This window comes from Globicephala melas, chromosome X (assembly GCF_963455315.2).
Source record: "Globicephala melas chromosome X, mGloMel1.2, whole genome shotgun sequence".
NCBI classification, from domain to species: domain Eukaryota; kingdom Metazoa; phylum Chordata; class Mammalia; order Artiodactyla; family Delphinidae; genus Globicephala; species Globicephala melas.
In genome coordinates this window covers 88,450,864-88,464,808 of record NC_083335.1, presented here as the reverse complement: position 1 = coordinate 88,464,808, position 13,945 = coordinate 88,450,864, and the positions used below count along the sequence as shown (strand labels likewise).

Sequence of the window (13,945 nt, the reverse complement as noted above, 5' to 3'; positions counted from 1 at the left end):
ACACAGATGTGTCCTAAAAGCATGCACCTGGAAATAAGTATGAAAACTGGTACTGGAATCACAGTAAGGAAAAACAGTAATACTGCATTTCACCAACTGTTTTTCCATTTCACAAGTCACTAGATTCTGTCCTTACAAAGGCCTTTCCATCAGGATTCAGATTCTTGGTTGGTGATAGTACAGCCTATTAAGGCTGTAGCCACGAGTGTTGCTCTAAGTAATCGATCTGCATTCTTGACCACTAGTCAAAAATGGTTCTGATATTTGAAAACATCTCTTAATCTGACAGGCATCTAGAGCCTCCAACACAAGTATTATATGACTGGAGGGTGTTTTTCTAGTCTTTTCCTTGGACCCAAACCTTATAACCTAGAAGCCCCAACCGGGGCCTTAACATTCACCTCAATTTTTTCTCCAGACCAGCCCAACAGTCATTTTCCCCAGCCTGCTGAGGGCACAGAAATGCTTGTCCAATGTTCTAACTCAGACAGTGTTCTTCCAGGCATCAGGCAAAATTAGAACCAACAGGAAAGAAAGTGGGCTTCTTTCTTTGCAGTAGTTTATAAAATGATAGGAGAATGTTTATGTCTAGAATTGGAGCTTGTTGGATCTGGAGAACCTCAGAGTTGTCTGATCAACTAGCCCCATTTTCCCAGGAGGTGTTCCTTTAGCGAAGGAGGGTCACAATTCTCACCCTGGGAAGGGGTACCACTAGGGTGGAAGGCAAGGCCAGGGTCATGCAAAGCTCAGGCCACACATCCTCCAGGAGGCTCAGAGAAGCTTAAAGATTCAAGGAAAAATACCATCTTTATAACAACTCAACAAGGGTGTATTATGGATTAGGAAAAAAACTATTCACAACTAAAATAAACTATGGGACCTTCAACGATATTTAGGGTATGTAGGTAGCCACTTGGGGTGCAGACTTCAGGTTTGGGGATGAAGGAAGGGGTCATGGGGGAAAGAGATGGTAGTGGTCTGTAGTAATAGAAAGTAATATACTTTCTATAGAAAGTATACTTGCAAATCCCCTGTTCTGTGTATTACAAAAGTCACACTTATAAATCCCACTTATCACTAAAATAATGTAAAGAGACGACATCTCAGAATTAAACCTTCTAACATTGATTTACTATGTTTCAATTGAAAACCTCTAGAAACCAATTAAAAGAAAATGCAAAGGGGCAATCCTATTCTTTTGAAGATACAGGGCCTCCCCTATTCCATCAACAAGCAAAGCTCACCATCCATCACTATGAAATATCTGTACCCAGATAATCTCCAAAAATGATTTAAGGTGGCTTTGCTACATGGTGGAGTATGAGAAGACATGTCAATTTTCTTTTTGCCCTTTTTGATAAAATACAAATTCCTTCATTAGTCAGGTTCACAGAAACGTAAATGATTTATTAGAATCAATAAAATAAAAGCTTACTTTTCCCGATCTTGGTATACACAGGTAGCAATAAGTCTTTCAAAATTCTCAAAAGTATTTTTCTTGAGCTGTTCATGGGCCTGTGCAATTAGGACATTCGTATCTGGACGGGGATCCTCAGGCACCTGGTAGTGACGTGCAATGGTTATAACGTCTTAGTCTGTGAGTTTCCCGACAGACGCATCATTATTTCTCTGTAAAGAAAATGGAAAAACACTCAAGAAATTATATCTAAGACTATTTTACCTTTTTTTCTATTAAAAATATCCAAATCCCACTTTACAAGACTTTACCAACTGCCCAGAGACAGGTTATTATTTTTCTTTAATTTAATTTCTCTACCTATGAGCAACAGGAAGGCACTCGTGCTAGAATGGAAAACAATAAGCACAACAGCTTATAAATAAAATGGCACTTTGCCCAGAGTCAAACTTCTACCACATAACAGCCTACAACCAGGAAGTAAATTCTTAAAGTCCTCGAATGGTCAAAAATCCTGTGACTAAATACGTGATTTCATTCAATACCTATTAACCTTACTGTATACAAAATAGTAACAGACTTGGGGTTCTGTTTTCCCAGGGTATAAAGCTTATAAATCAGTAAGTTAGAAAGGTGTTTTGGAGATGGGGAAAGCGATTATGCACATTTCTGTAGTAAAAAGTAAAAACTGACACACCCTACCAGTGAGAGAAAAAAGTGAAAAGTGAAAAGAACTGTGTAAAGGTACAGTTGTCTGAGTCTTTAGAAGGCAAATGGCACTGATATCATTTGGCAGAGCAAACAAACAAACAGACAACAACAAAAAAACAAATGACAGCAACACATTCACAATGAGGCCTCAAAGCTTAACAAATTGGCTGACATGTTTTCAATATATTCGCTATATGAAAGCCATAACCCATGCAACAGGCATTAGAAAGAATTACATCAAAATGGTTAAAATGCAAACTGTTATGGTGGTTAAATGAATAAGCTTCCACCATCTAGAAAATCTACTTACTGGAAAAAAATTCAGTTCCCAAGAATCCCAAATAAATGAGGGAATACAAGGTTTGTTCTTCTGTTATAGACTGGTCTTTTGGAATAATATGGTTTTTAGTTCTTTTAAATATTTCTTGTCATTTTCACTATCATTTAAGAGATCTATAGGTTCTTCTGGTCAAGAATTTCCTTAGGTAGAGTGTAGGAAAGCCCACAGCTATGATGTTGACCTACCTGAAGGAACTGTATTTCACCTACATCCACTTATTAGGGTCTCTGGGGTTTTTGTTTTGTTTTGCTTTGCTTTTGTTTTTTTAACGGGAAATGGAGGCCAAATTCAACCAAAAGGACCCCACCATTGCAGCAAGTCAGTTTGGATTAGACGATCAATCAGTAACATTGGCCGGGGGCTCACTCTCTGGAAAACACTGTAGTCACTTTGGCATCTGAACTTTTCAGAGTCTATAATCTATTTGGGCTGTCCAGGCATCCAGATAAGCTCCCTAGCTACTAACTGGGAGGGCCACTTGAATGAACTGAGTAATAATAATAACCCTCACCACTTGTTGAGTTCTTGCTATGTGCCAGGTCCTGTGCTGCTGGGTCCTTTTGGCATGGATCATCTCATCTGTCCCAGAAGGTAGATACTAGTATTAGCCCCATGCTACAGATGAGAACACTGAGGCAGAGAAATGTGAAGTAATATGTCCAATGTCACGAAGTCAGAATGCAAACCCCTGCAGTCTGGCTCCAGAGCCCATGCTCCTGCATACTATTCTGTCCCTCTTCTGTTGGGACACAGAAGAAAGAGTGACTGCATGGAGTGGGGCTCATTCAGGGAAAGCTGAAGACAGTGGCTTTTGAGCTGATTTTTTAACAGACCTCTCTATTCCCTTTTCCGTCCATGACCTGTGCTTTGAGGGCTATCACTAACCCGCATAAATAAGTAAGAGAAAGTAATTTCAGAAACCCTGAGTCACCAACCATCTCTGACAGAGAGCCAAGTGACCACGGAGGAACCACTCCAAGGGAAGCCCCTGGCTCATTTACAACACTGGTCATGGAATCATCAGTCATGACACATGCACAGAATTGAACACTATGCAACCATGAAAAGTAGGCTGTTGACTGGTATTAATTGGTATGAAAGACATCCATGCTATGTTGATAAATGTAGTATGATCCCAATGAAACTAAAGATACCGGTACATATTGGCATATATATGCACAGAAAAAAAGACTGGAAGGATCCATACCAAAACATCTATAGCATCATCCCTGATTGCTCAGCTTTCTTTATATATAGGTATAAAAATGATTTTATACCTATATATAAAATGTCTGCTTTTTCTGAATTTTTATAATTATCAAATATTACTTTTTTTTTTTTTTTTTTGCGGTACGTGGGCCTCTCACTGTTGTGGCTTCTCCCGTTGCAGAGCACAGGCTCCGGACGCGCAGGCTCAGCGGCCATGGCTCACAGGCCTAGCTGCTCCATGGCATGTGGGAATCTTCCCAGACTGGGGCACGAACCCGTGTCCCCTGCATTGGCAGGCAGACTCTCAACCACTGCGCCACCACGGAAGCCCCAAATATTACTTTTATCGTCAGAAAAATACTCATTTGAAATCTTTTTCTTTTTGAGGATAGAAAACGGCATGAAGAAGAAGTTGGCACACTCCCAAGGACGAGGGAAAAGAGCGTCTGCAGCAATAACTAGAAACTTACCACGTACCTTTAACTAAACCTGCTCTAGCCCCACCAGGTCGTAAAAGTTTATTTTCCTCTAGAGGGGTGGGATAGGGAGGGTGGGAGGAAGACGCAAGAGGGAGGACGTATGGGGATATATGTATATGCATAGCTGATTCATTTTGTTATAAAGCAGAAACTAACACACCATTGTAAAGCAATTATACTCCAATAAAGATGTTTAAAAAAAAGTTTATTTTCCTTTTCATTGGATAAACTGAAATTATCCTGACCTCACAGCAGTGAAAATTTATATCTGCTGTGTTCTGCATGCCTGGGTTTTAAACACCTCAGTATTCCACTGCTTTCCATGTCTTTTCTTTTTAAATTTTATTATTTTTTAACAACTTTATTGGAGTATAATTGCTTTATAATGGTGTGTTAGTTTCTGCTTTATAACAAAGTGAATCAGCTATACATATACATATATCCCCATATCTCCTCCCTCTTGCGTCTCCCTCCCACTCTCCCTATCCTACCCCTCTAGGTGGTCACAAAGCACGGAGCTGATCTCCCTGTGCTATGTGGCTGCTTCCCACTGGCTGTCTATTTTACATTTGATAGTATATATGTATGTCCATGCTACTCTCTCACTTCGTGCCAGCTTACCCTTCCCCCTCCCCATGTACTCAAGTCCATTCTCTACATCTGTGTCTTTATTCCTGTCCTGCCCCTAGGTTCTTCAGAACCATTTTTTTTTCTTTAGACTCCATATATATGTGTTAGCATACGGTATTGGTTTTTCTCTTTCTGACTTACTTCACTCTGTATGAGAGTCTCTAGGTCCATCCACCTCACTACAAATAACTCAATTTCGTTTCTTTTTTATGGCTGAGTAATATTCCATTGTATATATGTGCTACATCTTCTTTTACCATTCAGCTGTCGATGGACACGTAGGTTGCTTCCACGTCCTGGCTATTGTAAATAGAGCTGCAATGAACATTGCTGTACATGACTCTTTTTGAATTATGGTTTTCTCAGGGTATATGCCCAGTAGTGGGATTGCTGGGTCATATGGTAGTTCTATTTTTAGTTTTTTAAGGAAGCTCCATGCTGTTCTCCATAGTGGCTGTATCAATTTACATTCCCACCAACAGTGCAAGACGGCTCCCTTTTCTCCACACCTTCTCCAGCATTTATTGCTTCTAGAGTTTTTGATGGCCATTCTGACCAGTGTGAGGTGATACCTCATTGCAGCTTTGATTTGCATTTCTCTAATGATTAGTGATGTTGAGCATCCTTTCATGTGTTTGTTGGCAATCTGTATATCTTCTTTGGAGAAATGTCTATTTAGGTCTTTGGCCCATTTTTGGACTGCGTTGTTTGTTTTTTTGATATTGAGCTGCATGAGCTGCTTGTATATTTGGGAGATTAATCCTTTGTCAGTCGCTTCATTTGCAAATATTTTCTCCCATTCTGAGGGTTGTCTTTTTGTCTTGTTTATGGTTTCCTTTGCTGTGCAAAAGCTGTTAAGTTTCATTAGGTCCCATTTGTTTATTTTTGTTTTTATTTCCATTTCTATAGGAGGTGGGTCAAAAGGGATCTTGCTGTGATGTATGTCATAGAGTGTTCTGCCTATGTTTTCCTCTAAGAGTTTGATAGTGTCTGGCCTTACATTTAGGTCTTTAATCCATTTTGAGTTTATTTTTGTGTACGGTGTTAGGGAGTGTTCTAATTTCATTCTTTTACATGTAGCTGTCCAGTTTTCCCAGCACCACTTATTGAAGAGGCTGTCTTTTCTCCATTGTATATGCTTGCATCCTTTAGCAAAGATAAGGTGACCATATGTGTGTGGGTTCATCTCTAGGCTTTCTATCTTGCTCCACTGATCTATATTTCTGTTTTTGTGCCAGTACCATACTGCCTTAATTACTGTAGCTTTGTAGTATAGTCTGAAGTCAGGGAGCCTGATTCCTCCAGCTCCATTTTTCACTCTCAAGATTGCTTTGGCTACTCAGGGTCTTTTGTGTTTCCATACAAATTGTGAAATTTTTTGTTCTAGTTCTGTGAAAAATGCCAGTGGTAGTTTGATAGGGATTGCTCTGAATCTGTAGATTGCTTTGGGTAGTAGAGTCATTTTCACAATGTTGATTCTTCCAATCCAAGAACATGGTATATCTTTCCATCTGTCTGTATCATCTTTAATTTCTTTCATCAGTGTCTTATAGTTTTCTGCATACAGGTCTTTTGTCTCCTTAGATAGGTTTATTCCTAGGTATTTTATTCTTTTTGTTGCAATGGTAAATGGGAGTGTTTCCTTAATTTCTCTTTCAGATTTTTCATCATTAGTGTATAGGAATGCAAGAGATTTTTGTGCATTAATTTTATACCCTGCTACTTTACCAAATTCATTGATTAGCTCTAGTAGTTTTCTGGTAGCATCTTTGGGATACTCTAGGTATAGCATCATGTCATCTGCAAACAGTGACTGTTTACATCTTCTTTTCCAATTTGGATTCCTCTTATTTCTTTGTCTCCTCTGATTGCTGTGGCTAAAATTTCCAAAACTATGTTGAATAATAGTGGTGAGAGTGGGCAACTTTGTCTTGTTCCTGATCTTAGTGGAAATGGTTTCAGTTTTTCACCATTGAGAATGATGTTGGCTGTGGGTTTGTCATATATGGCCTTTATTATGTTGAGGTAAGTTCCTTCTATGCCTACTTTCTGGAGGGTTTTTATCATAAATGAGTGTTGAATTTTCTTGAAAGCTTTTTCTGCATCTATTGAGATGATCATATGGTTTTTCTCATTCAATTTGTTAATATGGTTTATCACATTGATTGATTTGCATATATTGAAGAATCCTTGCATTCCTGGGATAAATCCCACTTGATCATGGTGTATGATCCTTTTACTGTGCTGTTGGATTCTGTTTGCTAGTATTTTGTTGAGGATTTTTGCATCTATGTTCATCAGTGATATTGGTAGGTAGTTTTCTTTTTTTGTGAAATCTTTGCCTGGCTTTGGTATAAGGGTGATGGTGGCCTCGTAGAATGAGTTTGGGAGTGTTCCTGCCTCTGCTATACTTTGGAAGAGTTTGAGAAGGATAAGTGTTAGCTCCTCACTAAATATTTGATAGAATTCACCTGTGAATCCAGCTGGTCCTGGGTTTTTGTTTGTTGGAAGATTTTTAATCACAGTCTCAATTTCAGTGCTTGTGATTGGTCTGTTTATATTTTCTATTTCTTCCTGGTTCAGTCTCAGGAGGTTGTGTTTTTCTAAGAATTTGTCCATTTCTTCCATGTAGTCCATTTTATTGGCATATACTTGCTTGTAGTAATCTCTCATGATCCTTTGTATTTCTGCAGTGTCAGTTGTTACTTTTTTTTCATTTTTAATTCTATGGATTTGAGTCTTCTCCCTTATTTCTTGATGAGTCTGGTTAATGGTTTATCAATTTTGTTTATCTTCTCAAAGAACCAGCTTTTAGTTTCATTGATCTTAGCTATTGTTTCCTTCATTTCTCTTTCATTTATTTCTGATCTGATCTTTATGATTTCTTTCCTTCTGCTTACTTTGGGGTTTTTTTTGTTCTTCTTTCTCTAATTGCTTTAGCTGTAAGGTTAGGTTGTTTATTTGAGATGTTTCTTGTTTCTTGAGGTAGGATTGTATGGCTATAGACTTCCCTCTTACAACTGCTTTTGCTGCATCCCATAGGCTTTGGGTCGTCGTGTTTTCATTGTCATTTGTTTCTGGGTATTTTTTGATTTCCTCTTTGATTTCTTCAGTGAACTCTTGGTTATTTAGTAGTGTTTTGTTTAGCCTCCATGTGTTTGTATTTTTTACAGATTTTTTCCTGTAATTGATATCTAGTCTCATAGCATTGAGGTCAGAAAAGATACTTGATACGATTTCAATTTTCGTAAATTTACCAAGGCTTGGTTTCTGACCCAAGAGATGATCTATCCTGGAGAATGTTCCATGAGCACTTGAAAAGAAATGTATTCTGTTGTCTTGGATGGAATGTCCTATCAATATCAATTAAGTCCATCTTGTTTAATGTATCATTTAAAGCTTGTGTTTCCTTATTTATTTTCATTTTGGATGATTTGTCCATTGGTGAAAGTGGGGTGTTAAAGTCCCCTTCTATGATTTTGTTACTGTTGATTTCCCCTTTTATGGCTGTTAGCATTTGCCTTAAGTATTGAGGTGCTCCTATGTTGGGTGCATAAATATTTACAATTGTCATATCTTCTTCTTGGATTGATCCCTTGATCATTATGTAGTATCCTTCTTTGTCTCTTGTAATAGTCTTTGTTTTAACGTCTATTTTGTCTGATATGAGAATTGCTACTCCAGCTTTCTTTTGATTTCCATTTGCATGGAATATCTTTTTCCATCCCTTCACTTTCAGTCTGTATGTGTCCCTTGGTCTGAAGTGGGTCTCTTGTAGACAGTGTATATACGGGTCTTGTTTATTTATTTATTTATTTTTGCGGTACGCGGGCCTCTCACTGTTGTGGCCTTGACTGTTGCGGAGCACAGGCTCCGGACGCACAGGCTCAGTGGCCATGGCTCACGGGCCTAGCCGCTCTGTGGCATGTGTGATCTTCCTGGACCGGGGCACGAACCCGTGTCCCCTGCATCGGCAGGCGGACTCTCAACCACTGCGCCACCAGGGAAGCCACAGGTCTTGTTTTTGTATCCATTCAGCCAGTCTGTGTCTTTTGGTTGGAGCATTTAATCCATTTACATTTAAGGTAGTTACTGATATGTGTGTTCCTATTACCATTTTCTTAATTGTTCTGGGTTTGTTATTGTAGGTCTTTTCCTTCTCTTGTGTTTCCTGCCTAGAGAAGTTCCTTTAGCATTTGTTGTAAAGCTGGTTTGGTGGTTCTGAATTCTCTTAGCTTTTGCTTGTCTGTAAAGGTTTTAATTTCTCCATTGAATCTGAATGAGGTCCTTGCTGGGTAGACCAGTCTTGGTTGTAGGTTTTTCTCTTTCATCACTTTAAATATGTCCTGCCACTCCCTTCTGGCTTGCAGAGTGTCTGCTGAAAGATCAGCTGTTAACCTTATGGGGATTCCCTTGTATGTTATTTGTTACTTTTACCTTGCTGATTTTAACATTTTTTCTTTGTATTTAATTTTTGATAGTTTGGTTAATATGTGTCTTGGTGTGTTTCTCCTTGGATTTATCCTGTATGGGACTCTGTGTTTCCTGGACTTGATTAACTATTTCCATTCCCATATTAGGGAAGTTTTCAACTGTAATCTCTTCAAATATTTTCTCAGTCCCTGTCTTTTTCTCTCCTTCTTCTGGGACACCTATAATTTGAATGTTGGTGTGTTTAATGTTGTCCCAGAGGTCTCTGAGATGGTCCTCAATTCTTTTCATTCTTTTTTCTTTATTCTGCTGTGCAGTAGTTATTTCCACTATTTTATCTTCCAGGTCACTTATCTGTTCTTCTGTCTCAGTTATTCTGCTATTGATTCCTTCTAGAGAATTTTTAATTTCATTTATTTTGTTGTTCATCATTGTTTGCTCTTTAGTTCTTCTAGGTCCTTGTTAAATGTTTCTTGTATTTTCTCTATTCTATTTCCAATATTTTGCATCATCTTTACTATCATTACTCTGAATTCTTTTTCAGGTAGACTGCCTATTTCTTCTTCATGTGTTTGGTCTGGTGGGTTTTTACCTTGCTCCTTCATCTGCTGTGTGTTTTCCTGTCTTCTCCTTTTGCTTAACTTACTGTGTTTGGGGTCTCCTTTTCTCAGGCTGCAGGTTCATAGTTCCCGTTGTTTTTGGTGTCTGCCCCTAGTGGGTAAGGTTGATTCAGTGGGTTGTGTAGGCTTCCTGGTGGAGGGGACTGGTGCCTGAGTTCTGGTGGGTGAGGCTGGATCTTGTCTTTCTGCTGGGCAGGACGGTGTCTGTTGGTGTGTTTTGGGGTGTCTGTGAACTTATTATGATTTTAGGCAGCCTCTCTGCTAATGGGCAGGGTTGTGTCCCTGTCTTGCTAGTTTTTTGGCATAGGGTGTTCAGCACTGTAGCTTGCTGGACGTTGAGTGGAGCTGGGTCATAGCGTTGAGATGGAGATCTCTGAGAGAGCTTTCGCCGTTTGATATTACATGGGGCCAGGAGGTCTTTGGTGGGCCAGTGTCCTGAACTCGGCTCTTACCCCCTCAGAGGCTCAGGCCTGATGCCTGGCTGGAGCACCAAGGCTCTGTCAGCCACCAGCTCAGAAGAAAAAGGAGGGAATAAAAAAAGAGAGAAAGAAAGAAAGAAAGTAAAATAAAATAATTAAAATAAACAATTAAAACATTAAAGATTATTAAAAATGAAAAATTATAAAAGTAATAAAAAAAGAAAGAAAGAGCAATCAAACAAAAACACAAGTCCACCAATGATTAAAAAGAGCTGAAAAGTATACTTAAAAAAAAACAGTGGGGGGTGGGGGTCACGGTGTGATGAATTGGGTGATTGGGATTGACATGTATACACTGATGTGCATAAAATGGATGACTAATAAGAACCTGCTGTATAAAAAATAAATTAAAAAAATACATTATGGAAATAGATAAATATAAGCAAAATAGCTTTAATCTTGGGATTATATTATAACCTGTCATCACACAGCATTTTGTTAAGGCACAAGACTTCTAAGAAGTGTTAGTAGAGATAAATAATACCAGAGACTCAACCTTGTTAAGCAGCATTTGTTTCTACATCAAATGACAGGACAGACTTATGTCATCTTCCTTGTCAAATGCTGTATTTACTTTTACAATGTTCCAACTTCGTTACTGAAAGATCCTGTACCCATTTTCTTCTTGGGGAATGAATAACCATAAAATAATAATTTGTTTAAGTGTTAGAAGTGTTATAAATAATAAAGTAATTTCAATGATCTGTAAAAAAAACTCCAAAAAAAGCAACAAAACCGATAGAACCCTAGGACAAATGGTAAAAGCAAAGGTATACAGACAAAATCACACAAAGAAGCATACACACACATACTCACAAAAGGAGAAAAAGGAAAAAAAATATATATATATTACAAAAAAGGAAGAGAGCAACCAAATCAGTAAACAAATCTACCAATGATAATAAGCTCTAAATACTAAACTAAGATAAACATAAAACCAGAAACCAATTAGATGCAGAAAGCAAACCCCAAGTCTACAGTTGATCCCAAAGTCCACCGCCTCAATTTTGGGATGATTCATTGTCTATTCAGGTATTCCACAGACTCAGGGTACATCAGGTTGATTGTGGAGATTTAATCTGCTGCTCCTGAGGCTGCTGGGAGAGATTTCCCTTTCTCTTCTTTGTTCGCACAGCTCCTGGGGTTCAGCTTTGGATTTGGCCCCGCCTCTGCTTGTAGATCACCTGAGGGCATCTGCTCCCCACTCAGACAGGACAGGGTTAAAGGAGCAGCTGATTAGGGGGCTCTGGCTCACTCAGGCTGGGGGGAAGGAGGGGTATGGAGTGCGGGGCAAGCCTGCGGCAGCAGAGGTCAGCATGACGTTGCACCAGCCTGAGGCGTGCCGTGTGTTCTCCCGGGGAAGTTGTCCCTGGATCCCGGGACCCTGGCAGTGGCAGGCCGCACAGGCTCCCGGGAGGGGAGTTGCAGAGAGTGACCTGTGCTTGCACACAGGCTTCTTGGTGGCCGCAGCAGCAGCCTTAGCGTCTCACGCCCGTCTCTGGGGTTCGTGCTGATAGCCGCAGCTCGCGCCCGTCTCTGGAGCTCATTTAGGCAGTGCTCTGAATCCCCTCTCGTCGCGCACCCCGAAACAATAGTCTCTTGCCTCTTAGGCAGGTCCAGACTTTTCCCCAGACTCCCTCCTGGCTAGCTGTGGTGACTAGCCCCCTTCAGGCTGTGTTCACGCCGCCAACCCCAGTCCTCTCCCTGGGATCCGACTAAAACCCGAGCCTCAGCTCCCAGCCCCGCACGCCCCGGCGGGTGAGCAGACAAGCCTCTCGGGCTGATGAGTACCGGTCAGCACCGATCCTCTGTGCGGGAATCTCTCCGCTTTGCCCTCCGCACCCCTGTTGCTGCGCTCTCTACCATGGCTCCGATGCTTCCCCCCTCCACCACCCGCAGTCTCCGCCCGCGAAGGGGTTTCCTAGTGTGTGGAAACCTTTCCTCTTTCACAGCTTCCTCCCACTGGTGCAGGTCCCATCCCTATTCTTTTGTCTGTTTTTTCTTTTTTCTTTTGCCCTACCCAGGTACGTGGGGAGTTTCTTGCCTGTTGGGAAGTCTGAGGTCTTCTGCCAGTATTCAGTAGGTGTTCTGTAGGAGTTGTTCCACATGTAGATGTGTTTCTGATGTATTTGTAGGGAGGAAGGTGATCTCCACGTCTTACTCCTCCGCCATCTTGAAGCTATCTCGCTTTCCATGTCTTTATGTGAGGATTCCAAACAAGCTGCCCCACACTTAAAGCCGCCCTCAGTCGTGCAGGACACCAGGGGCCCCTGAGTGGCGGCCAGGGTGGCTGCTGCACTCACACGAGCCAGGTCCTGGCACCAGCGATCCCAGTCAGGCAGTGCAAGCCTCGCCCTACTAAACCCTTTGCCCTGTGTTTACCACGTGTCCCTTCTTTAGGACCCACCTCACCCTGTCAAACTTTAATGGGCTTCACCAAGAATGAGGAATCTTTTCAAAAGTAGCACATTCCGTTTCTTTTTATTGTGGTGAAATATACAGAACACAAAATCTGCCATTAGTGGCATTTAGTGCATTCATAATGTCATGCAACCACACCTCTATTTGTTCCAAAATATTTCTATCACCCCAAAGAAGCAATCACTCCAGTTTCTTCCTTCCCCCAGCCCTCTCCCCACCTGGCCACCACTAATCTGCTTTCTATCTCTGCAGACTACCTATCTGGATATTTCATATAAATGGAGTTATGCAGGATGGTCTTTTGTGTCTGGCTTTTCTCGCTTAGCATAATGTGTTCATGTTCATACATGTTGCAGCAGGTATCAGTACTTCCTTCCTTTTTATGGCTGAATAATTGTCCATTGTTCGAATGTACCACATTTTGCTTATCTATTCATGCATCAGTGGACATCTGGGGTTGTTTCCCCCTTTTGGTTACTGTGAATAGTGCTGCTATGAACATTCATGTACAAGTTTTTGCTTGAACACCTGTTTTCAATTCTTTAGGTATATACCTAGGAGTAGAATCACTGGGTCATAAGTAATTTTATGTTTAACTTATTGAGGACCCACCAAAATGTTTTCTGCATACTCCATTTTTGCTAGCAGCAGTCACAAAAACAAAGGTCCAACTTCCATCACACATAGCCCTTTCTCACTTAAACCTTCAGAGTGAACCTCAAATACGATCTGAGAGCAAAGTCTCGTCTTGGTACTTCCTGCCCCATCATTTAAGGAAAATAAAAACGCACTTTAAAAAGTAGCCATAATTTTAGAGATCTGGTATTCTGTGATTGCTATTGTTCATCTTAAAGACTCAAATGGCAGTCACCTTTGCCTTTACTCAATATTGTACTATGCTTCTGGCACTAATATTTTATACAGATCATTACAGTAATATTTAATTAATCTTATAAGGGATGCTGCCATGATTTTCTCTCCATTTTTTTAATTAAAGCCATAAGACTAAAAGAAAAGCCAAACTGCTCTAAGGTATTGAGGTAACTATGCAGAATTCTGAAACATGAAATGCTAAATAGTTTTACAAGACATAATTCCATTAAAGTCACCCAATCAAGTAATGGTGAATCAAAAGTTCATTTTCTTTTCGGTACATGGGCCTCTCACTGTTGTGGCCTTTCCCGTTGTGGCGCACAGGCTCCGGATGC

General features: G+C 40.4%; 1 protein-coding gene across 1 annotated transcript in view; it reads right to left on the bottom strand.

Moving 5' to 3' along the window:
- Positions 1 to 13,945, bottom strand: part of EFHC2 (EF-hand domain containing 2) — a 203,088-nt gene that overhangs the window by 29,872 nt on the left and 159,271 nt on the right. Inside the window, 1 exon segment of the mRNA XM_060292248.1 lies at positions 1,436 to 1,627. Within this exon segment, the coding sequence (XP_060148231.1) occupies positions 1,436 to 1,627 (192 nt within the window).